Raw genomic sequence first — 24,869 nt, 5'->3', positions numbered from 1 at the left:
CGATTTAGGGTACAAAGACACTGAGCTTAAAATAGAGTTGGGAACGTAAGCCGTAAAAGTGAGGCTGCTCAGTAGGGTAGAACGCTAGGTGCCAGGACCCAGCCAAACCACAGAACTTAACCTGCAAGTGTCAGCGTAAACTCAGGTAAGGTGGCAGAAGCAATGACAATTGAGATGGAAATGCAGGAATTAGCTCTGCTTGCCCACCCACAAGCACGGATGAAGGTGGAAAAATCTGGGTGTACGACTACGGAAAAGGCTGTTTTTTGTGCAATAGTATTGTGGTGTTAACAGGTTTGGGTGCCCTAGTGTGGTGTTTAGAACATCCGACAATGTAGGAGTTAAAAAATATGCTTCCCATACCTACTCCCAAAAATAGCACTGGAATTGATTATGTATATAGCAAGAACAAACATGAACATGATGTCCATGAAGATAAAAACACATATGAAATTGATGAATGAAACACAGAGGGCGTTGAATGTGTCGAAATGCTGGATATGTAGCCATATACCCCGCCATGCTGAGGACGGGATACCCGTCTATGCCTTAGCAATGACGGAATATGCAAGTTGTGCGGTGTTGGCAATGAAGGTTCTGTATCTAAAAAGACTGATGGTGAAGGACAGAGTGTGCCAAACGGGAAGATGGCCTGAGAATAGCAATACGTCCACTTAGGTTTATAAATTAATGAAGGAATGGGTGACCCGGGCAGACACAACCAATCGGGACACAACGGGCCAGGCTTTACCGACTCCTTTCCGGGTAAATAGGGAGTTGTTTAAGAAGACCATCTGTTTTAGCGGGGCTGGGGGAAACATAGATATGGGTTGCTATGTTACCTATGACTTTACAAAGCTCAGCAGTGGAATAGGCCAGGCTGATGGATATCCATGTGTGTATAATAGAAAGGCTTACTTGTGGCTTCCCCGGAATTTTTCAGGAACCTGTTATATTGCAAAGGTGGTGCCTGCAGCCATGATCTATACCCCTAGAAGAAATGCATGCCAAGTACAGGCATAAGAGGTAAATTAAGAAAGGAGGTCCGGTGGTGGACCAGACAGATACAAGTTTGGAAATATTTATTGATATAGTAAAGGCAACGACACTCCTTGCAGGGATATTTATGAACTCCCAGGAGGCGCGCAGACTGAGTAGAGTGGTGGAAGCAATGATTAGCGAAACGACTGATTTTCTGACCAACATTACATATCAGATAAAAGCCATATGGTTAGTTGCATTAAAAATCAGGTATGCTTTAAATGTGTTGACAGCAGAAAGGGGTGGAGTCTGCATCATGGTAGGATCGCAGTGTTGCGCATATTTATCTGATGCAATGAACGGAGTGTTATCTTGTATATCAAAGCTGCATAAGATTGCCGAAACCATTAATCACGAGACTAGGTCAGGTGAAAGTTGGTGGATATCATTGTTGAAGGATTGGGGATGGAAATTGTTGACCCCGCTGTTTGTAGTGGCTGGCATAATATTATTGTGTTTTTGTGTGCAGTGTTTACAGAGGTTTGTAGGGAGTTGTGTAGATTGCTGTGGTAGAACAGTGAATAAAATAATCCATACAAGGCCAGCACATGTGGCTGCAAACAGAGTATAAGCGGGTAATGTGGCTGAAAGAAATGGAAGACTTAAATAAGATTGATATACATTGATCTTGCTCAACATGAACAAAAGGGCCGCTTTGTAGATTCTGAATAGGAGGATTGGCCATATTGCTTTAGTTGGTGCTCATGTTTTAGCAAGATAAACCCTTCTCGGAAAGCTTCGACACTTAGGAGGAAGGACTGATAGCTTGTGACTAAGGCCCTTGTTATTCCAAGAAGAGCAGAGCAAGGGTGGGACGCATGTCTGTCACGGAAGATACACATTAATTATGCAACCACACAAGCGATTTCCCTGAACTAGGCCACCTGAAGTTGAGGTAGGTGTGGTGTGTGTGCCGCTGTAGAGATAACTGTTGAACCACCAGAATGTGTTTTTTTTGTCTGGACTATGTGCCAGCTATTGAATGCAATGCTAACCAAATCGTGTATAAGTTGTATGAACTTTGAATTCTTAGCTTACTCCTGCGAGTGCGCAGGGAGTCATGCCCTTTCGCGAAAGCCTAAACTGAATAAATGGATGACTTGACTTATTTGGTCTGAGACTTATTGGTGGGGTCCCTTGTACCAGGTTAGAGTGAGCAAAAGGTGTATCCTCAATTCCACCAGTAAGATCTTTGAGATTTTGAAAAATATAGAAACACCCAAGATGCTTACGCCTCGTTTTGATCCTACTAAGGAGGATTGTGAAGTAGTTCTAAAGGCCTTTAGTGCTAAAATTCAGAAGGCCAGAAACAACATTATAGCCTCCAAGGAAAAATTATCTGGGGAAGTCAGAGCACATTCTCCAGTTGCTTCTAGACACTGCGAAGTGGCTAGCTTCAGCTTTGTCCCAGTCGCAGAAAAAGAGATGCTTTCAGTTCTAGGCAAGATGAAACCAACCTCATATAAGTTATTCTAGACAACTAAGAACTATTCTCGCCTGTACTCACCAAAATAGTCAATGCCTCGTTTCAAGAGCTTAGTTCCCAGGGACATAAAGGGGACCATCACACCATTGGTAAAAAAGGAAGGGCTTGATCCCAAAGATTCAGGAATCCTACGCCCTAGTACCAATTAAAATTGTATTCTTAACATTTTGGATAAGTTAGCAACGGATCAACTTCAAAAGCACATTTAAGCCCGAGGTACCTTGCATGAACGACAATCAGGTTTCCAGGTGGCCCATAGCACTGAAACTGCTTTGTTAGACTTGAAAACACACATGCTGGAAATTGTGGACAATGGCAAGGCAGGGATTCTGATGCTGCTAGACCTTAGCGCAGCTTTCGATTTGGTGGATCACCAACTTTTGCAAAAGGCTCTGGACAATATAGCAGGCTGCTCTCCAGCGGCGTTGGCATGGTTGACCTCCTTTATGGCAGATCGTAGTGCCCGAGTGCACTGGGGGATACATTCTCTGAACCTACGCCAATCATTTTAGGAGTTCCATAGGGAGCAAGAATTTCCCACTTGCTTTTTAATTTATATATGAGATGTCTATGCAACCTTTTGGAAAGCGGTGGCGTATTCTTTACAAATAACGCAGACAATACTCAACTGATATGCATGAGACAGAATTGGATGTGCCTAAATGGCTCCAAGACCGAGCTGATGATTTTTGGCTCACGTCAGGCTAGAGCAAAATAGGGCGCAGAATATGAAGCCGTTGTTATAAAAGAGGCAATCATTCATGTCTCGCCTCAGGTTAAAACACTGGGGATGATGATGGAAGCATCAGTGGGATCTGAAGCGCAGGTGAAATACCGCCACAATAACAATGCTTATTATTTACACCTGTTCAGAGCCATTCGCCCATTCCTCAATGAGGAAAATACAGCCACGGTTGCCAGGGCAATTATGTTGTCCCGACTGGATTAAGGCAACGCCTTGCTCCTAGGGGCTTCTAAGAAAGAAATAGAAAGTGTCAAGTTATGGAAAAATCACACCATCCGTATAGTGAAAGGTATTAAGAATAGAGAGCATATCACGGAAGGAAGAAAATGGTTGCATTGGCTGAGAATAGAGGACAAAATTATTTTTAAATCAATGACTATAGTTCACAGATGCATTCATGGCACAGCTCCTAAATACCTACAGAACCAATTTTTGAAATATACTCCTTTACGGTCACTACGATCAGAAGATCAGGGTCTCTGAAATGAGCCGCGCTTCTGCCGGGCTACAGGCAAGGGTAAAGCCTTCCCAGTACAGGCAACGCAATACTGGAATAAGTTACTGCTCTCCCTCCGGTTAGAAACAAATCTTTTGACTTTCAGGAAATCCTTGAAAACTCATTTGGTTAAATGTGTTGGTCTGTTTGCCAATTTTAACCTTCTGTTTTAATCTGTGAAAAAGATTGTCTTGTTTGTTATTTGTTCCATGTCTCACGCACCCTGATGCCTGCGGGCTTTCGGCGCGATACAAGCATATAAATAAATAAAATAAATGACCATGTTGCAGCATCACAAATGGATCCAATAGGTACTCCCCTTTGAAGGGCTGCAGAAGAGGCTACACCTCTGGTAGAATGAGCTCTCAAACCCTCTGGCAGGTCCTTACCTGCCAATATGTAACATTTTGACATACCAAGTATAATCCACCTTGACAAAATCTGTTTCAAAATAGCTTGTCCTAATTTTCTTCTGGTGCAGCCAATAAAGAGTTGGTCATCCACTCTTAGTTTGGAATATCTGGGCATGTAGAAGCTTAAGGCTCTTCTAGGGTCCAATCTATGGAGCCTCTCTTCCTCATTACCGGGATGCGGCGGGGGTAAAACGTCAGCAGAACAATCTCTTCATTTTGATAAAAATCAGATACAACCTTGGGTAGGATGGAGGGTTTACCCTCAACACAAGGAGGTCCGAATCCTTGTCTCTCAAGCTTTCAGAAACCATGGTTGAGAGTGATGACCTCTGGATGGAGAACCTGTCCCTCCCCGTGAGAGAAGATTCTCTCTTTGTAGAAGACGTATCCGAGGACAGATGGACATATGCAGAAGGTCCGAGTACGACGTTCTCCTGGCCCAATCCGGGGCAATTAGGATCATGCGACTTCCGAACCGGCTTAACCTCTCGATTACTTGAGGAATGACCGGGATCGCTGGGAACGCGTATAGAAGTGGAAAATCCCAATCCATCACGAACGTGTCTCCTAGAGCTCCTCTCAGAGGAAATTCCCTTGAGCAGTACCTTTCGCACTTTCGGTTGCTTCCAGTCGCAAACAGATCCACCTGAGGGGTTCCTCAAAGGGCCAAGATCTCTTGAAGGACTTCCTGAGCTACCTCCCACTTGTGGGAGACTGTGCTCTGCCTGCTCAGAGCATCCGCCGTAGAGGTCTCCTCCCCGGCTAGGTGAACTGCCGATAGGGAGATTCCTTCTCGAATTTCCCAGTACCAGAGCTGAATTGCCTCTCTCCACAGTGGTAGTGACCCTACAACCTCTTCTTGTTGAGGTAATGCACGGCCACTGTGTTGTCGGTCATTATCAGAACATTCTTTCCCCTGACAGAGCAGAAAGGCCTTCAGCGCTAGTCTGATTGCCCTAAGCTCCAAAATGGTAGATGTGTAGTTTGGACTCTGATGGAGACCAACGACCGCTGATTGTCAGACCGTTGGCACAGGCTCCCCACCCTGTAAGTGAGGCTTCCGTCACTACTGTAATTTCTGGCCATGGCTGCCAAAAAATGTTCTCCCTTCAGAATATTGTCCTCGCAGGGCCACCACAGAAGATCATGCGAGACCCTGGCTGAAACCTGAAAACAGTCCGACATCTTTCCTGAGAATTGGCACCATTGTGTTCTTAGAGCCCATTGAAGGGATCTCATTCAGGTGGGCTTCTGGCATCAGAAAATAGCAGGATGCCATGAGGCCAAGCAACCTCAAGAAATGGAAGACCGGAAGATTCTGGGCAGTTTGAAATTTGGTAACCATCTGAAGAATGTCTTGAGCCCTCGCCTTGGGTGGCGAGCCCTTTCCCAAGGATGTGTCGAGTACAGCTCTGATGTATTGGAGCTGCTGGGAAGGTGTCATCGGTGACTTCTTGAAATTGAGGGAGAAGCCCAGTCTGTGAAGGGAGTGGCAAGTGACTGAGATGATCCAGAGCTTGTTCAGGAGAACGCGCCCTGATCAGCCAATCGTCCAGGTAGGGGTAGACATAAACCCCCCCTCTCCTGAGATGTGCTGGCACCATCACAACCATAAGTTTGGGGAAGACCCTCAGGGTGGAGGTCAACTCAAATGGAGGACTCGAAACTGATAGTGCAAGCCGCCAACAGCAGGTACTGTCTGTGCTTGAGATGGATTGGCACATGAAAATAAGCATCCTGAAGGTCCAATGACACCAACCAATCCTGTAACTGGAGTGCCTGAAGGATCTGAGAAAGTGTGACCATAAAGAATGTGTCCTTCGTGAGGAACTTGTTGAAGTATCTCAAGTCCAAGAAGGGTCTCGGTCCTCCTCCTTATTTTTTTTATCCCCAAAAAGGACGAATACCAACCCTTGTTCCTCTCGGCTACAGGTACTGGTTCTATAGCACATTTCTCTAGCAGGGTTATTTCTGGAATCCTCAAAGAGTGTTTCTCTGGTGGAGTGTTGTGAGGCTGCGTTATAAATGGCAGTAACCTTGGGCTATTGTCTCCAAAGCCCAAGCATCTGAAGTAATGGCTTGCCATTCTTTGAGATGCTGAGACAGTCTGCCCCCCCCACCAGTGATTCGTGACGCAAGCTCTCAAAAGTGGTTTTGGAGCAGATGCTGCAGCTGCTGATGGCAAAGAAGCTGTAGCTGGCTTAACACTTTTCCCTTGTCCACCACGAGGGGTTTCTTCTTTGGCCTCTTTGACTGGTCATTCCCCTTGCCTTTCCAAATGAGGAGTAATGATATGATCGCCCCCTCCATAGTTGTCCTGATGAACGAAAAGGCTGAGGTTGTCTAACAGCAGCCCCTAAAGATTTGGCAGACGCCTTGGAGGTCTGCAACCTCGCAAGGCTCTCGGTCAGCCTGTTTGCCAAAAAGGTGAGACCCGTCAAATGGCACGTTTAGAAGACGAGCCTGCACGTCCGGTGCAAAGCCAGACTTCCGCAACATGCAAATCTGCGCATTATTGATGCTGTCCACAGTGTGCAATCCAGATTGAAGGGATTCACGCATGGCTTCTTTGCCATCCTTTACAATAGCTAGGAAACCTTCCCTTTCCTCCCCTTCTGGAATGTGCTCCGCCGCCTTGGCTATGCAGTCCCACAAAGTGTACGAAAACTTGGCTAAGGCACATGTAGAGTTGGCCGACTTCCGCGCCATACTCCCAGCTGAAAATACCTTCCACGCCCATCCATCTACACGCTTGTCCCTATATGGAGAGATGGTAATGTACGCTGCGTTGTTTGATGTAGCTGCGGCTGCCTGGACCACCAGACTCTCGGGAGTGGGGTGCTTGGACAGATAGCCGGGGTCGCTACAAGAAGGGCAGTATTTTCTTGCAAGGGATTTGCCCACCGCATGGATGGTGTCCGGGAACTCCCCATTTCTGGCCACCCTATCTTGTAAAGACACATGAAAAGGTAAGATTGGGTCTGTAGGTGGACCTTGGTCCAGAATATATGTAAGGTCATCTTGGAAAAATTGAACCGGAGGTCTAGGCCAGCCTAGATATTCCACCACCTTGGACATTAGGTGACGATAGGAAGAGTCGGCATGCTCTCCTGGCTCTTGCCTACCAAACTCCATTTCAGGCGATGTATCAACACCACTGGCATTATGCAGAGTAGCAACAAGGTCTCTCATCCTGCTCTCCTCCGACATAAGACATTGCGGTACATTCGGAGTTCCAGACTCAAGGCCAAAAGGGGCATCCTTTTCACCAGATCTTTCTTCATCTTAAAAAAATGAAGTGATTTTAAAAAAAAAAACTCCTTCCTTGGCAAAAGGGTACATGTTTTTTCAGGAACACCAGAAGGCTTTGGTTTGGCACCTTTTTAAGGTTTCACATGATCTGTAGGCTATGCAGAAACCACCAGAATATTTGGCGTTGCCGGTTTTGGTGTCGACATCGACAGTGGCGTCGATACTAATGGCGCTGATGGCAGCGAGGATTCGACGGTTTCCTTAGAAGATTTTGACTTCGAGGGTTGTGGCGGCTTCGACGGCGTCAAGGACCTTGAACGCTCGTCATGTCTCGGGTGACTTTTACTCACCGGAGTAACGAGGGTTCTCTATGAACCTTCCTTCGACCACCCGGGCCTCAAGGGCACGCAAGTCTTGGTACGGTACCGCTCTCTGCCGGCTTCCATAAAGGGTGTGGACGGAGGCTGGCCCTTTTCAAATATTTCCAGCATTTGCAAGCGGAATACCTGCCAATCTTCAGATGACGAATGTTTGGTGGGGCACACATTTTTTGGGGGTTTCGTCCGACAAGGATGAGGAGGATGGCGACTGATGGTGCCGTCTACTCAAATAGCTTTGTCAAGGACGAGTGGCATGAACCACTACGGGACCTCGATCGCTTTTTGTCACTCTTACGTCGAAGAGAACGATCTCCGGAAATTGACGGTAGAGAAATGATCTGTTTTAGTTTTACAGGGCAATTTCCCTACCTGTAACTTCCCCTTTCGTTCTCCCAGGGCTTTTCCCATCATAGCGTGACACTTTGCGCAGGAATCAGTGTCATGGCCTTCTCCCAAGCATCACAGGCAAGAACGATGCGGATCCGTGATCCACATTTTCGAATCACATTCCTTACACTTCTTAAAGCCTGTGCGAGGAGTCGGGTGACATCGTCGTCGATTTATTCGAACTGCATAGCAAATAATAACTAGCGAGGCACGCCGAGTCTCTGAAGCACACACGTTTGCGGAAAAACTGAACTGAAGCCAACGGGAGCCACGCGTGCTACTTATACACCCAATGATGTCACGGCCTTCGAGGGGACACCGACTCAACACCATCGACGTCCTCTGCCGAGAAAATTCTTTCTAAAGCAGCCGAAAGCTGGACGTGATTATCAAAGATGAGGAATACGTTGGAGGACACATTGAAACCAAAGGTGGGGGAATCTGCTTGCCTTAAATCCTTTCCCCTGATAGTGGGTGGGGGGGGGGGGTGGGGAAAGACTGTAGATCCTTAGCCTATTTAACTAATAATTAAATGAATTCTCCTTGGCAGACCACCACAGGGGGAATTTTGTTAAAATTCGAAATCAACAAAGCTCATTCCCAGTGTGTGGTGAAAACTAAAGACTAATTTTATTGTGTAATCCTATTGGTCAAGCATTCCCCAACACAGTTTTTTAAGCAAAAGGGGAAGGGTGGGTATGGGGGATCCAAAATTCGCAAATCATTCCAAAAGTGTGGCTGAAATCATAATTGCCATATGCATTTGTACCAATCTCTAAACACAACTGCTAGCTTTCGGAATTGCATAGCACCACCTATGTAAATTGCTTGTGTTCATTGACCAGTTTGATTATTTCTTGAAGTGCAATCCGTAAAGTATTGTGATACATATTCTTCCCAACTAACTTGCGCAATTTATTTGTGGAACAAAAAATGTCATTGTGAGCCACAAGGAAGTTGGCGTGCATCGTTTAGGGTGATCTCTATTACCTATCTTCCAAATAAATACAAATATATTTCCTATGCCCCCACACCCCTGGTTCTTGGCTCACTGTGGGCGGCGGGGGGCAGGGGGTTGCATTTGTGTGCCTCTATATGAGAAAGGCCAGGCCTAAAAAAGCTTAAGCGAGTATTGCAGGGCACCTTGATTGGTGGTGGGAAGGAACTCACCAGGTTAAGGGTGGTCTCAATATAGTGCAACACACAGATGAGTCAATCCCACATGTTGCACATGTGAATACAGCACATTGCACACAGGGAAAATGGAAAATGGTCTACCACTGCTGGGAGTGGCCATTGTTTGGTAATCAGGGTAAAAAATAAATAAAAAGCTAGCAAATGAGTTATCCTCTGTCTCTTGCCCAACCTTATTTGGAATTCCAACCAAATGTACTCAAAAATATAGACTGCATTTGGTAGTCCAGTATGAGCTGCAATCTAAAACTTCTCAAGCCTCCACTTCCTCTTGATCGCCCAATTGTAATGAGAACACTGACAAATGCTAAGCTAGACTACTGCAATTCTCTTCTGATGGGCATATCGAAACACCAGCTTCAGAGACTGCAGGTCGAACAGAACTCTGCAGTGCGACTGATCTTTGCGCTGCCTAGGAAAACGGCCATTTTGGAGTATCAAAAAAGCCTTCATTGGCTTCCAGTGCAGCAGAGGATTCTATTCAAAATCCTATGTTTGTTCTTCAAACGTATCCATGGCTTTACCCCAGGCTACCTGTCATCTAAGATTGCAATTCACCATCCCAACAGTTCATTGCAATCCATTGGACAAGGTCTCCTAGTGGTCCCTTTTTCTAGGACCACTACTTGGGGTGGGTGGGGATCAAAGGGGGGGGGGGACAACATTTCTCTTACGGGTTCTCGCGCTTGGAACATCCCTCCACCAAATTGCATCCCTGACGATTTTTAGAAAAAAAATCTGAACACATATCCGTTTAAATTAACTAAAGGAGGTGATTAATGTCTGTATGACCTTTGATCAATTTTTTCCAACTGCGCTGAGATGCAGATTCTGCCAGGTTCCCGCTGGGATATGCGTGTTGCAAATCCAAAAATCAAATCAGGGGGTTGTTGATGCACTTCCAGATTGCCGCTTTCCATCCTCCTTTTTAATATGTTGCCTACACTTTTTTTTTTATGTTAAAGGACATTTGTACAGCGCACTATCACCACCGGAGTGGTCCCCTGGCGGTCTGGCGGCTCTGAAAGAGGAGGGGAGGTTGAGTTAGTGCGATGAAGCAGGACAGTGCAAGAGAGCAGTGATGTGCTGTTGGCAGCCTCAGCCCGGTGGGTCCGTTGGCCGGTCCTGGGGTGTTTGCGGCCGGTAGTCGTCGTGTACTGTTGTGCAAGACTATGTGTTCTTTTGTTTTGTTGTTGCAATGTAGTGAAGTTTGTGCGGTTTGTTGTGCTGTAGGTTTTGATGGTGTTTGGTTTGGGGTTTGAGAGGTGGATGTAGAAAGGGAAATTGTTAGTAGGGTTGGTTAGTTTGTGTCTCTATCCTAGTTGAGGTGCTCGGCTTGCATAGTCTCCCCTGATGCAGCCCTGTCCTGATCTGGGTCCGACTAGCATACAAGGTTACTTACTCCTCTGGCTCCCACCTGTAACATGCCCTCTCTTAGCTCCCCTTATCCTCCCTTCATACTCCTGTGGCTAGTGCACCTGCCAATGTCAACCTCTCAGGTAGTGTGGTGATGGATAGAATCCCGACAATTCCACACCACTGTGGTACCTGACGATAACTAAAGGGCAGGCGAAAGTGTTGGTGGGATTGTCTGGGGTAGTTGACTCAGTCTCTGTGCGTGCCGCCTGTGTTCCAGTCTATCCGGTGTCACCCGTCCAGGTGCCGTGGGAGCTACCCTCCTGGGTCGGTGATGTTCCTGTCTTTTCCGGTTTAGTCATCCTTTTTCCGGTTTTGGTTTCCAGATTTAGTCTGTGGTGTTGAAGAGCCAGGTTTTTAGTGATTTCCTGAATTTTAGGTGATCTTCAGTGTTTCTTAATTCTTTTGGGATGATGTTCCAGGTTTTTGCAGTTAAGTGGTGGAAGGAGGTGCCTTCAAGTTTTTTTCTCAAGGTATGGTTTGAGTTCCAGGCAGATTTCGTTGATTGATCGGAGGGGTCTTGTTGGTTTGTAGACTTATTTACTTTTGTAGGAATTCTGCTCCTTGTCCGCTGATTGCCCTGTGCATTATTATGCACATTGTTTTGAAGGTGATGCGATGTTTTACTGGGAGCCAGTGTAGTGTTTTTAGGGCTGGACTGATGTGGTCTCTTCTGGATACTTTAGTCTTGCTGCTGCATTTTGGATCCGTTGCAGTTTCCTCAGGTGGTATTCTGGTATTCCGAGGTAAAGGCTGTTTGCATAGTCGATTTTTGACATGATTAGGGCGACGATAGTGTGTGTTTTGTGCGTGAAGGAGAGGAAAGGTAGAATTCTCCTTGCCGTGTGGAGGAGAAAAAAGCATTTCTTCACTTTTTTTTTTGATCAAACACTTTTATTGATTTTGTTACATAATACACAAAAGGAACAGTGACCCTGAAGTGGTCCAACCACCAATAACATCACAAAAGAAAATAAGGTCCGTCTTTCAACAACTTAAGGATATGCTAACAATTACTTGTACACTCTTGCATTGCAATTACATTCTGGCCACCGGCCTGCGTCATACAATAGTCTTATTGTGCGTTCTCCCACTTTTCCCATATTTTCCCCGCTTACCCAGGGCATCCTCTGGCCGCATATACTCTTCGCTCCATCGCAATGCATGCATCTACATCATCTATCCATTGTGCATGCTCAGGGGTTACATCCGAACCCCATAGCTTGGCAATGTTGCGCTTGATCAGTGCCGTGGTGGTTGCAAATAGTAGCTTGTCAGTGCGAGACATCTCACCCTCGTCCTCGACACCCAGCAACATCAATTTCAGATCTCTGGGCACAGTCCGACCCAGTACCTTACTAAGTGTGTCGCAGCAGCGTTGCCAGTATAGCGGGATGTGTGGACAGCCCCATATAATGTGGAAAAAGGTGCCCTCTTCCTGGTGGCAGCGCAGGCAATTCGGGTCTGTGGTTTTACCCCATCTGTACAATGCGACCCTTGGATAGTAGACTCTATGCAGTATTTTGAGCTGGACAAGGCGTAATCTGGCCGAAATGGCAGTTTCCCTCGGGTACATTAGGATTGTTATCCAGTCTTCAGGCAGTATTTCTCCCACATCCCTTTCCCATTTATATTTTAGACTCGATAGCTCTGGTGTGGCAAACGAGGTGAGAACATTATACATCACTGAGGTGATTTTGTCGTCTATGCTATCTAGTACCAGGTTCCTCTCTATGGGGGTGCAGTCTGCCATGTCCTGCAGGTCAGGCAAGTACCGCTGTAGGGCATGACTTAATTGCATATGCCAGTATCGGTCAGTGACAGGGAGGTTGAATTCCTCCACCAACCTCTCAAATGTCACAATTCCCCCGTCCCGAATCACATCTCCCACTTTTGTTATTCCCGCATTTATCCAGTTCCGCCATTTTGGGAGCCTGTCCAGCTTATGTGTTTATGCGCCTCTGCCCAGATTAATGCCCGGTGAGCAGCCATTGTTTTGGTGGTGTTGCTATTAGTTTTCTGGTATAGGGACTCTAGTGGGGTTATGCTCGCTCCATCCAGGGTATCAGATTTAATGTGAGGTAGCGAGGGGTTGCCGTGTAATAGGTTGTTTATTACTGCCATCTGACTCGCCCAATAGTACGTCTGTATACGCGGCAATCCTATGCCTCCCTCCCAAATGGAGCGCTGCAGGATGTGGAGCGCTATTCTCGGGTGTCCATTGTTCCACAGGAGTTTCCGGAGGATTCTGTCGATTCTGTGAAACTCCCGCCTGGGGATGTGTAACGGGGCGTTTTGGAGTATGTACAGGAATCTAGGTAGTGCCATCATCTTCAATAGTGCTGCTCTCCCCAGTAGGGTCAGTGGCAGGGCGTTCCAGTGTTTGACGTCCTCTGCAAAGCGGTTTATGATTGGGTGGAGGTTTTTTTCTACGTACTCGTTTAAGTTAGTCGTTATCTGAACCCCCAGGTAGCGAAACTGGTCAACTTCTATACGAAAGGGGCAATTCTGTATCCCTACGCTACCCATCTCTCTCAGTGGGAACAGTGTGGATTTCGACCAGTTTACCTTCAAACCACTAAAGGATTCAGATTCCTTCAGTAAGCGCATCACTGCAGGACAAGAGGTTATGGGGTCTGATAGATACAGGAGCAGGTCGTCCGCATACAGTGAGACCTTATCCTCCCAATCTTCCGGAAGCCCTTCCACATTTGTGATTCTCTTAGCAGAATCGCCAACGGCTCTATGGCAAGCGCAAAAAGCATTGCAGACAAGGGGCATCCCGGTCGTGTCCCCTTGCCCAGTTTAATCGGCTGCGAGAGCCACCCATTTACTCTGGTCATGGCCTCTGGGGACTTGCATAGCAACTGCACCCATCCCAGGAATTGGTCACCAAAAACCCATTCGACGCATTATTTCCCACAGTGCTGGCCAGTGCACCGAGTCGAAGGCTTTCTCAAAGTCTGTTGCTAAAAGCGCCAAGGGACCCCGCAGGAGGGAGGATTTTTCGAGTGCAGCGTGCAGTCTGTGTATGTTCATTCGCGTAGACCTCTGGGGCATAAAGCCGCACTGGTCTGGGTGTATAAGTGACAGGATAACTTTCTGCAGTCGATTTGCTAATGCTTTCGCCAGGATTTTGGTCTCAGTGTTGATTAGCGAAATCGGCCTGTACGAACTACATTTCTCTGGAGGCCTATCTGGTTTGGGGATCACTATTATAGTTGCCCTCCTTAGGTCTGGGGGAAGCTGTCCTTGCTCCCTCGAATGTGTGTACATCTGCAGGAGATATGGGAGTATCGCACTTGGTTCTATCCTTTTCCATGTCTCCACCGGGAAGCCGTTCGGCCCCAGTGTTTTCCCGGGATGTAGTTGTAACATGGCCAACCCTAGTTCCTCTTCAGTAATGGTTGCCTCCAGTAGATCTCTCTGTGTGCCCGTTAGGCTAGGAAGGGTGATCCCGTTCAACACGGAGAGGTGAGTGGGGGCTTCCGGTGACCCATAGAGCGTTGCATAGTAAGCTGCAAAGCCTTCTGCAATAGCCTGATCTGTCCACAGCGGTTCCGAATTGTCGGGTTTGATCATCCTGACCTGTTTGTGCCCTTCATCCCTGCGCTCCAGCCAGGCTAACAATTTACCCGCCTTATCTCCAGTCTCATATAGTCTGGCGCGCATCGTGGTGTGCGCCCGTTTAGCGTCGTCTAGGGCTACATTGTGCATTTTTGTTTGGTCAAGGACCAGTGCTCGGTTCTTTTCAGGCAGGTCTCGCACTAGATGTGCGCGCTCTGCACGTTCCACCTGTTCTTCAGCCTCTTTTACTTTTTGCATTTGAGCCTTTTTGTGCGCCGTTGTCCAGGAGATAATCTCTCCCCACAATACCGGCTTATACGCTTCCCACAACAGTCCTGGGTCATCAATTGACCCTGCGTTTAGTTCAAAGTAATTGGTTGTGGTTTCTTGAATACGCTCTACAAGCTCCGGGAAGCCTAAGTAATAGTTGTTAAGGCGCCATGAAGGGGAAGGGATTGGCCTTGACGTTGATAGTTCTATTAGTAGGGGCGAGTGGTCAGAGATGCCGCGTGGAAGTAGGGTGGCGCTAAGTACTCTATGTACCTCTGTGGTTGGAACGAAAAAAATAGTCCAGTCTAGAGAGGGAAGCATGGGCGCCCGAGTGGAAGGAGTATTCTCGCCCCTCGGGGTGAAGGTCACGCCATACATCCCTCAGTCCCAATGCTGATGTGAAGGTGGCTAGCCTTGTGTGCGTGTCGGGATTCCTGCCCCTTAGGTGTGTACGGTCCATACCCAGGTTCATAACATCATTAGAATCACCACCAAGGATTAGTGTGTCTGAGGAGTCCTGTACTATCAGGGGAGTTATCTCTTCTATGAGATTTGGCAACAGCGCGGCTGGTGCATAAACAGCTAGTATTGTTATGGTTTGATTCCATAGGGTTCCTGTCATATGCACGAATCTGCCTCCTGTGTCCTGTGACACTGGAAAGTGTAAGCGGCAGCTTCTTATGGATCAGTATGAGGACCCCTCTGGAGCCTGAAGTAAAACCCGAATGCAGTGCTGTGCGATAGTTACCGCGTTTAAATAGGTTGCATGTGGTGCCCGCCAGGTGTGTTTCTGTGAGCAACGCCACAACCGGCACTTGCCTGTTTAACGCTTGGGTGACCAGTCTGCGTTTTATCCCACTACCCAGCCCATTGACATTCCATGTCAGGAGACGTAATGATTTTGTATCAGATCTAGCATTCGTCATCTGGTTGGGGGGCGGGTTACTGTTGGGCAGTATATGTAGGATTCCGGGAAGATGCACGGTCTGTTGTTTCGCCGTGTGATGCGGGTTCGTAGGAGTGAATATTTAGTGTTGTCGGACCATACATGAACAAAAATAAAGACAAAACCCAGAACAAGGGGTAAGAACTCCCCCTCCCCCCAACTCCATCCCTCGTTCCCCTGAAGGCATCTACTGCCCCAGTAGTGTTACCTAACCCCCCCTCCCTATACTCCCACCCAACCTGGAGTATCTGTCGCCCGAAATTTGAACAGAACAAGTAAACCTCAACTAAGCCACTCTCAGTGGCACATGAACTTTCTTAGATTTCACAGCACCTGTCTGTGGTGCTGTCGCGGACTTCTTTGGTTTTAGTCTTAGCTCGTGGGGCGGGTGGCTGTTCGGCCACTGGCCTGGTTGTATTCCGTGCGTAGATCGGCGTGGGGGGTGAGATATTTTGTGGTGCTCCTAGGCTCAGTAGCTTTGGCTTTCTGCCCAAGACTGCTCCCAGTTCATATTTCTTCCCGCAGAGGATTTCCTGGTTGTAGACGCTGCTGTTGGCCCTGCTCTGGTGGACGTTCTGGGCGAGTACTATTGCGTCTATCTCTCCTTCTTCCCTCCGTGTTCCAGTCCCCTTCTATGTGCCGTTCGGCCCAGTTCCACGCCTCTCTGGGGTCGGTGAAGTGCACGGTCGTGCCCCCATGGAATATCTTGAGTTGGGCAGGGAAGAGCAGTCCATATTTGACACCCACTGATTGTAGATGTTTCTTGAGCGGGTCAAATGACTGTCGTGCTTTCTGTACCTCCCTGGTGAAATCGGGGAAGGCGGCTATTTTGGATCCGTTGAAAGTGACCGTGCCCTTCGATCTTGCCAGTTGGAGTGCTGTGTCTCTGTCTCTATAGTTCAGAAACCTGGCAATTACTGTGCGTGGTGGAGCTCCTGCGGTCACTTTGCCAGCTGGGATGCGGTGGGCCCGCTCGATAGAGAAGAATTTAGAGAATGCCTCTCCGTCATAGATATTCGTCAACCAGTCCTCAAGGAAGAGTTCCATGCATTCCCCTTCGGCTTTTTCCGGCAGGCCGATTATGCAGATATTATTGCGCCGGGATCTACCCTCGCTATCGTCCACTCTTGCTTCCAGGGTCTTTATCCGTGCTAGCATACTCGCCACTTGCCCATTTACGCCTCGCAGGCCGTCCTCGGTTTCAGAGATTCGTGCCTCTGCCTCTCCCGTACGGGAGGTCAGCTTCTGCAGATCATGGCGTAGCAGGGACACGTCTGCACCAATGCTGTCCATCTTTTTTCCATCGAGGTCCTGGAGTTGGTGCTCATGATATCTCTTAGGGAAATATTTTCCACATGGTCCGGGTCGACCGGCGGTGGCCTCTCTGGTGAGCGGGGTGCTGGCATCGCTGCACACTGCTCGATCCTGCTCTGTGTGGATGTTTTCCTGGGCTTCTCCTTACCCATTCTCTGCTTGTTGTGGTACTGTTGCAGTGTGCTGGTGTCTGGTCCCGGGGGTGGGGGGTCCGGCAGGTGCTGGGGGTAGGCACTATTGGTGGTGCTGGGCCCGCTGCGACCGGCGGGTATTTATGCTTGTGCTAGCTTAACAGTTCCCTTGTCCAAACAATGTCTATTAGCCACACTTTCAGCAGTTCTGTGGGCCAAGACGGTGTGGTGCGTGATATGCTTGTCGGTCAACGCTTTACAGCACCCACCGGGGCCCTGTGGTTCTATCCCCTGGTAGCGGCCACAGCAGGCGCCGGTAGGGATCGCGGCTCCATCTGGAAGTCCTTTGCCCGTGGGCGGAGGGAAGGCGGTTCGCTAGCACTCTCTATCCCACCTTCCCCACTCCTTACCACATCGCCGGATGTTCCAGGCCTCGAGTAGCGGGTCCACGTCTCCGGTTGTAGGGGGCGCGCCAGTCGGATCACCAGCTGGTGCGCCGTGCGTCTTCTTCCGCGCCAACACTGACATGCCAAGCTTCCCACTCCGGGCCCTCTTCAGGCCCCCGGTTCGAAGGGGTTCTCGCCAGGTGGGCTGGACCTGCGACCACTGCAACGCCCCGCCACCGCGGTCAGGATGTTCACTGCAGAGCCCGGTGGAGCGTGCCCCGGCCGCCGGCCGACAGTAAGTGCGCGCTCGCAGTTATGGCGGCCATCTTGGGCTCAGCACTTGTCACGGTTCCTGCAACTTCCACTCGATCTGGACGGCGATTCCTTTTACGGATTTGCGTCGGAGCACCGCGATTCGGTGCAGGAGAGTCTCACACACCGCTGGAGTATTTCAGGGTTCAGCTCGGATATATATTTTAGCAGGATAAGGCCAGTGGCGCGGGAGCAGCACGGGCTCACGTCCTCATCGGATGGCTGCTGGCCACGACCCCCCATTTCTTCACTGTTGAATTTATTTGTGGTTCCAGGGTTAGGGTGTTGTCCATTAGGACTCCCGGATTTCTACTACCTTCGATGGTGTTGGTGTGTTTCCCATTTCCATAGGCCACGGGATGGTGGTTTTGTTCTCTTGGTCTTTGGATACAATCATGATTTCTGTCTTTCCTGGACTGATTTTCAGGTTGTTGGCATCCATCCAGTTGAAGACTTCTTTTAGACAGTCGATTAGGGTTGGTCAGCATCGGTGTCTTTGATTTTGTAGATGATCTGAGTGTCATCTGCGTAGTTGTAACCTGTAGTAATGTATTTTTTGAAGATTCTGATGACCAGAGTCTGATAGATGTTGAAATATAGTGGAGATAGTGAGGATCCGTGTGGCACTCCACAGTCGGTAACTCGTGGAGTGGATTTGAAAGGTTTGATCCATACGGTTTCTTTTCTGTCTGTTAGGAATGATTTGGTCCAGCGTAGTGCTGTGTCTGTTATGCCTATGTCTTCTAGTCTTTCGGTCAGGGTGTCGTGGCTAACTGTGTCAAAGACTGCGGAGAGGTCGAGCAGAATAAGGGCTGAGGTAGTGTTTAACACACAAATGTTGGCCAATGGAAGCATAAGGGGACCTTTCTCCATAATATGCCAATTCTTCACAATGATTTTTCTTTTTATGTGAACGAGGAGTGTATGTGGCCACAAAACTAAGAAGATCTTTTGTTTATTTGTTCTATCCCCCTAGGAGAGCCAGCATTTTATAAATAGCTCTTTTATTGGCACTCAGATTACCTTCATCGGATGCCCCTTTTTGTTTTTTCTACAAGTTGTCTGCCTCTTTTTCAAAATTCTCTCTGCGCTGCTACGCTGCAACCATAAAAACTGTTCAAATAGTTGTCCTTGCCAAACAATGAGGAAAACAGCCAGGTACCACTTGCCCCAAAGCTGTACCTTCTATTTGCGTGTAGAATTGTGATTTGAACCTGAAAAACGTTAATTTGACATCTGTGCACCACGTATGGGACAAGCAAATATCTTCATCTAGTGTAGTGATATTTCGTTATGTGCTCATGGATGGTCTTTTTGTCCCATTTCGCGGAATCCTAGGAATAAAGATACAATCTTTAAACCTGTAATATACTGATTTGTTACATACAAGGTCAGCCACAACGTTACATAGGTGTATTGTCTGACATACAATTTCATATTGTGTAGGTGCTGCTTATAACATGGTCGGCATATTTTGATATAAGGTGCCAAAAAAGTCTTGCTTGTTGTAATAAGATGGCTTTTGGGGCATTTTGTAGCTGGTGTAGAAAATGCCTGTTCTAGGAAGTTGCTTTGGCCACCAAAAAAAATACCACATTCCTGAGCTGAATGAAAACCAATCTCCTTCAGTGTACCAACCTAATTTTTAATTTCAATTTGAAGGAACAATCTTTTGTAGGACTATGGCCCCTCCTTTTTCATCTGGGTATATAACCAATTCTCTATTGTTTCAAATTTTTGGGAGGGGTTTCGTCCCTTTTACTTCTTGCGAGAGGCTCAATCCTAGTTTAAGAAAATCATTGCTTTCTGCTGAAGCATTAGTAAAAAAGGGGGAATACAAGTGGATTGGGTAGTTTACAATTTGTGGAGAATGCACGATTATGTAAATTAATTTTGTGTGACGTATTGCTGCATCTGCTGATGGTTACAATATTTGACGTGACACATGGATCGGGCGAGCCACAGCAAAAATACAAAAGCACTAGAGAAAAGAATGTAATTAAGAAATTCATGCCTTACTTGTATTAACATATGTTTAGTCTTCATAGAATGATTGTTTGGATCAATTGTAGTCAGATACCAAGTACGACAAAGTAATTTTGTCCACATGCACAGGCCCTGCAGTATTACACATCTAGATTTGTAATTAAAGGTGATTAATTGAAGTAGGCACTACAATTCAGTAAACACTTAGCAAAACTTCTGAAAAAATAAATTTCATACATATGCTTAAATTTAGTTTTCGATTTGTTTTAAGTATACCTTTCCATCGGACTAAAATCCAAGGATCATGTAGTTTCGGGTTTATGAATAACCTTCTGGGTATTCATTGTTTGAACTTGAAAGAAAGAGCAAGTGAAAGATTCAAATTTAGTTCAGTTTTGAAATAGCATCAATACATTACACTCACTGGTAACTTCTTGGTGCTTGGAAACTTGAGCTCAATTTGTATAGTAAACTTAAGGTATATCAGTCAAAAAATATAACAAACCTTTGCCGACAGGCATGAAGCATAAAGTGTTTACTCCCAGATATTTCAAATTAAAAAAAATGTTGCGAGGGTGGTTTGTTGACATTTCTTTGGTAAAAAGCATTGGCTTCACTTTTCTCACTGCACCAAGCTACATAGTTGCAAATGATTCATGCAGAAAGCCATTCGTCAAAAAAACAACTATTAAAATAAAGATTTGTAACAATAAAGAACATGCTTACCGCATTGCAACATTGCTTCCATCTATAATTATGTGTTTCAAATCCGATTTCCCAGGTTCATTTTGCAATTCCAGCTTGTAGGGGACTTTTATGATGTTAAAAAATCTTTGGCTGCCGGTGACTGAAGGATCTGTAGCTTTAGATCCTGCAACTGTTTCTGTAGGAGGAGGTATGGGAAATTGCTCACCTCCAGGAAAGGAACGATCAGTATTTACCTCAGGCACATACGGATAAAATACTTGACTCCCCGAGGGATCAAGAGCATTTGGTCTTACCATACCAACATATGGGGTGGTTAAAGGGCAACTTTGACTCTCAGTGCCTGAAGGGTCAACACGATTTTGTCTTTCAAGATGTATAGTAGGTGCAACCACATTAAACCTTTGACTTCTAGTGGCTGAAGAATCTGTTTTTTTCTTTCCGCTATTTGCATTTTCAGGTAGAAAAGTAGATTTTTGATTCACTGGAGTAGGATTAGGAAGACATTTTGTTGGACTAGCTTTTGTATGCAAGGAACTTGGATTATTACAGTTTAGCTGCTGGCGAGTCAGTCCATTATTCTGCGGGTTAAATGGCTCTGGCGATTTCTTTCTCAAAGTGATTGTTTTGGTCACAGCAGTATCTTGCAGAGGGGGGCTTGAACTACCTCTTGCTATAATGTCAGAATCTTTAAACATGTCTTTCTTCACCAATTCTTGTACACTAAAATTAGAATGTAAACTACCATCAACCTCAAGTGAATCATTTTTCCCAGTGCAGTCTGTCTGGCAGAGAGAGTTGGTAATTGTGGAAGCAGAACTAACAGAGAAATTGGTTGCCACTCTTACAGTTCTCTTTGAGGTCTTCGGGTTGATTGGCTGGCAATCAATTACTTCATGCATGACATCAGGTTCCAATTTCCCTGTGGGATAACCCAGTTGATCTCGTTTGCTTTTTTCTGTATTGACAATTGCTGAATTATTTCCTGTGTGTGACATATTCATGTTTGCACCGATATTCCGCAAAACATTAGAGGAGCCAGTTATGCAGGACACTGCTGCTTTTGTCTCTTGTACCTTTTTGTGCTCTTTTTCAATTTCATCAAGGAGCTTGAGGGGTTCCTCAGACTGTCCAAACTCTCCAATGACCTTTTCTACTATTTCTTTGGAATAACCCATGGTCTTGAAGAAGTTCACAAGAATATTGTATTCCCCTTCTTCAGTGACATCATAATCCTTTACAAAGATGACTGAATCGTCCAGGTCAGTGCAGCTGTCAGAAAGCAGGTCAACAACATCCACTACTGTGACTGCACCAAAAGATTCTCTCGAGTCCTCATTCTCATTTTCAAAAGAAAATTGTTTCTTGGTCAGTCTTTCTTCAAAATCTGAGCAGCGCCTTTTACAAGAGGACCTTTCTCTGGGGACACCAGACTCTTGAATTGGAACCACGTCATTTACAGAAGCAATTTTATTTTGTGCTGAATCAGAAAGGACAGTGTCCATTTTCTTTGTTAGCTCTGACACTGGGGTACCTGCTTTGTTTCGCTTGTCTTCCAAGGAGGACTGCTCGTCCTGTTTCAGTCTAGCATTTTGGGTACAGCTGTGCTGGACTATTTCAAGGTCTGAAGAATCAGTAACATCTTCAGGTTCCAAAGACATTGTGTGACTTGTAAGATTGAAAAGTTCCTCCTTTAACGAGCTGGGCAAAAGTAAAAGATCCATTGTATATTTATCAGCATGCGTTTCAACAAAGCATTTAAATGTTCGCTTCACTGATGATTCAATTGTGCTTGGTAAACTCAAATTGCTCTCAAAGAGATGAACAAACTGTTGGATGCGACTCTGAGCCAGAACAACAGCTTCCTCACTTCCATTTATGCTAAGGTTACCAAGTTCAGACACCGACACATCAGCACATGTATCATAAATGATGCCATCAAGAAAGACATTTTTCGCACCAGCAAATATGCAGTGCATTTCCTTTGGATACGTTAAATTACGCTGGAGTGCAGGTTCGCAAAGGCCTTTAATATATTCCTGGAAAGGAGACAAAACAAATGCAGTTTTAATATCTTCTAAACCCACAAACGGTAAAAAAAACTAATTTTATTTTCAACATTACATAGGCAGTTATAGAAGTGGTTAATCTGGAAGAGAAAAAAATATATATGGTCAAAGCGGTGCCTGGGCTGGGGGGTGGGAAGGGAAGAGTTAAAAGGGTTACAAACCACTGGGTTCGGGTATGGTGGGGGAAGCATGAGGCGGACGATAGAAAAAATAGTCATTTATGAGGAATGCAGTCTGTTGGCTTGGAATGTAATCTGGAGCTCTCCCTGGTATTGCAGAGATCTTTGTTTTAAGCACAGCTTTGTTTCAGGCACAGAGCGTCCAGAGTTTCACCCTAAGCTAGCATGGCAGAAGAAGAAAATAAGTTCTAAATATGAGAAACACAAAAACAGTAATTGTTGCAGACTGAAAACACAAACCGATATATTGAGTCTGTTGTATTAGTTTAGACTAGTAGGGCATATTATCCCACACTGGTGTGCTTAGGTAGAAAAATCCATCTTGAAACAATGTATGCTTGCCTCTAAAGCGGGAATATGGTTTTGCATTACTCAATTACTGCACAGTGGACTTTGTTAAACTAGATCTACTTTTATTTGCTCTCTAAACTGAGTTTCGATGCTTCTGCATTAGGGTGTGGTTAGCCGGAATACTGAAAAATCGGAAACTGATGGTAAAGGAGTGGGTGCAGAACCCTTGCCTTGGTGTGCAGAGTGCTACTTTCCAGCAGTCACACGAGCAGTGTGGAGGGGCATCTTGGACTATTGCGCAGGGCATCACAAACGAGCAGGACACAGAGTTCTGAAAGAAACTATTGCTTTTCTTACCTTGCGAGAATGGAATGCGGCAGATCTAGACAAGTGCCTGCCCCTTATAAAGGGAGTCCAGCTCACTTCAGATTTACACATTCATAACATGTAGGTTTCCAGAGGAACGGCACAGTTTTACTGCCGATGACCCAATAAAACAGTTCTGACACTTTTGATATGGATCGCATGATTCATTTACAAGGTAGCTTAGAGACTCATGGTTCAAAGGTGCACCAAGAGCAATGGGACCCTTTCTTTGAGAGGCTAGCCCCGGCCAGACCGGTTTACTCTCCGGGACTGCAAGCACTGCAGCAATCCACCCCTTTAATGTACCCCAAATATTGGGGGCTTGCAAGTCATCCCCTGTGGCACCCACTCAACCCTCCATGAGATTGTCTTCTGCTATTGGGGCGAGTCTGGTGAGCGTGAGGAGGTCAAAGTGGAGGGTTGCTGGGACCGCATCGCTGGGCTTTGATACGATGGAAATCCCTGAGGTTTCATGCTCTTCCCTAGAGACCAAGAGAAGAATGTTAAATACCGGCGGGTCGGCAAATCCGATGGGATCCTAAAGTTACCTTCTGGATGGAGACATAAGACAACCAAGGCAGAGAAAAAAAAATCGCAACTGCTTCCCGATATGCATTTGTAAACCGGGCTTTCGCTGATCTATTAACTCGTGCGAGATTTGTCACCAAAACAGCTTTTAAAAAATTGGATGCATTTTAATTTACCCAAATGTTTCTATGGTCGAAAACCTCTTTGAATGTACTATTGTGGGCTGGTAAATGGAATACTGCCCCAGTGGCAGCCTTGTAGTTTAATGCAGGGTTTTTAAAAAAAAGGAGCATGCAGTGATGAGTATCACAAGTGCAAAGAAAACACGCATTAGTAAAGCTCACAGTTTGGGCTTTTGTGTAGCTATGGGATAGGCATTTGCTAGGAACTGATAATGGTACTACCTGGCCATAAGATCATAATAACTGGAAAATAGAATAATTACCTGAGCATATGTGGTCAGTACATAGCAAATGCAGAACTAATACCTCAAGCCAAAAATGTTGGCTTTGTCGTTGCTGGTTTTTCACAGGATTTCAGTGCATAGAAGAGATATTAATCAAGCGGCTGATGTCGCTATTGGTCAAGGCATTATTATTAAACCACTAGCCTTTTACAGCTGCATTTAAGCTATTAACTCTCAGCAGACTGCCGAGTTCGAAATTGAGGGGAGCCATTTAGCTTCTGTATAGGTCCTGGAAGAGGCTGGTTAGATGGACATCAACTGCTACCAGGAGCTACTTTCGGTTCCTCTGGTCAACTGATGCCGAACAAGTAAAATATGTGCATTTGGGGCAATCTATCAAAAATAAAACACCCAAACACATCTAAACGACAATGAAAGCATAAGGGGTCATAAATAATGGACAAAAGGATAGCTTTGCATCTTAGTGTAAGTATGCTCCTAGTTACTGCTGACTAACCTGGAGGTGCATTTAGCTCCTGCTTGGGTGAGAATAGCCATGTGCCGTGAAAGGGTGGGTAAATAACCAAACACCCACAAGCTGTG

General features: G+C 46.2%; 1 protein-coding gene across 3 annotated transcripts in view; it reads right to left on the bottom strand.

Moving 5' to 3' along the window:
• N4BP1 (NEDD4 binding protein 1) overlaps nucleotides 1–24,869 on the bottom strand; it is a 510,620-nt gene that overhangs the window by 423,475 nt on the left and 62,276 nt on the right. For all 3 annotated transcript variants that reach the window (XM_069607045.1, XM_069607047.1, XM_069607046.1), the window contains exon 2: nucleotides 20,449–22,466. In XM_069607045.1, the coding sequence (XP_069463146.1) occupies nucleotides 20,449–22,466 (2,018 nt within the window). The remainder of the gene's footprint in view (nucleotides 1–20,448; nucleotides 22,467–24,869) is intronic.

Source organism: Ambystoma mexicanum, chromosome 1p (genome assembly GCF_040938575.1).
Source record: "Ambystoma mexicanum isolate Mex_15411 chromosome 1p, UKY_AmexF1_1, whole genome shotgun sequence".
NCBI classification, from domain to species: domain Eukaryota; kingdom Metazoa; phylum Chordata; class Amphibia; order Caudata; family Ambystomatidae; genus Ambystoma; species Ambystoma mexicanum.
Note: the sequence above shows the minus strand (reverse complement) of the source record. Positions and strands in the feature narration are given on the sequence as shown.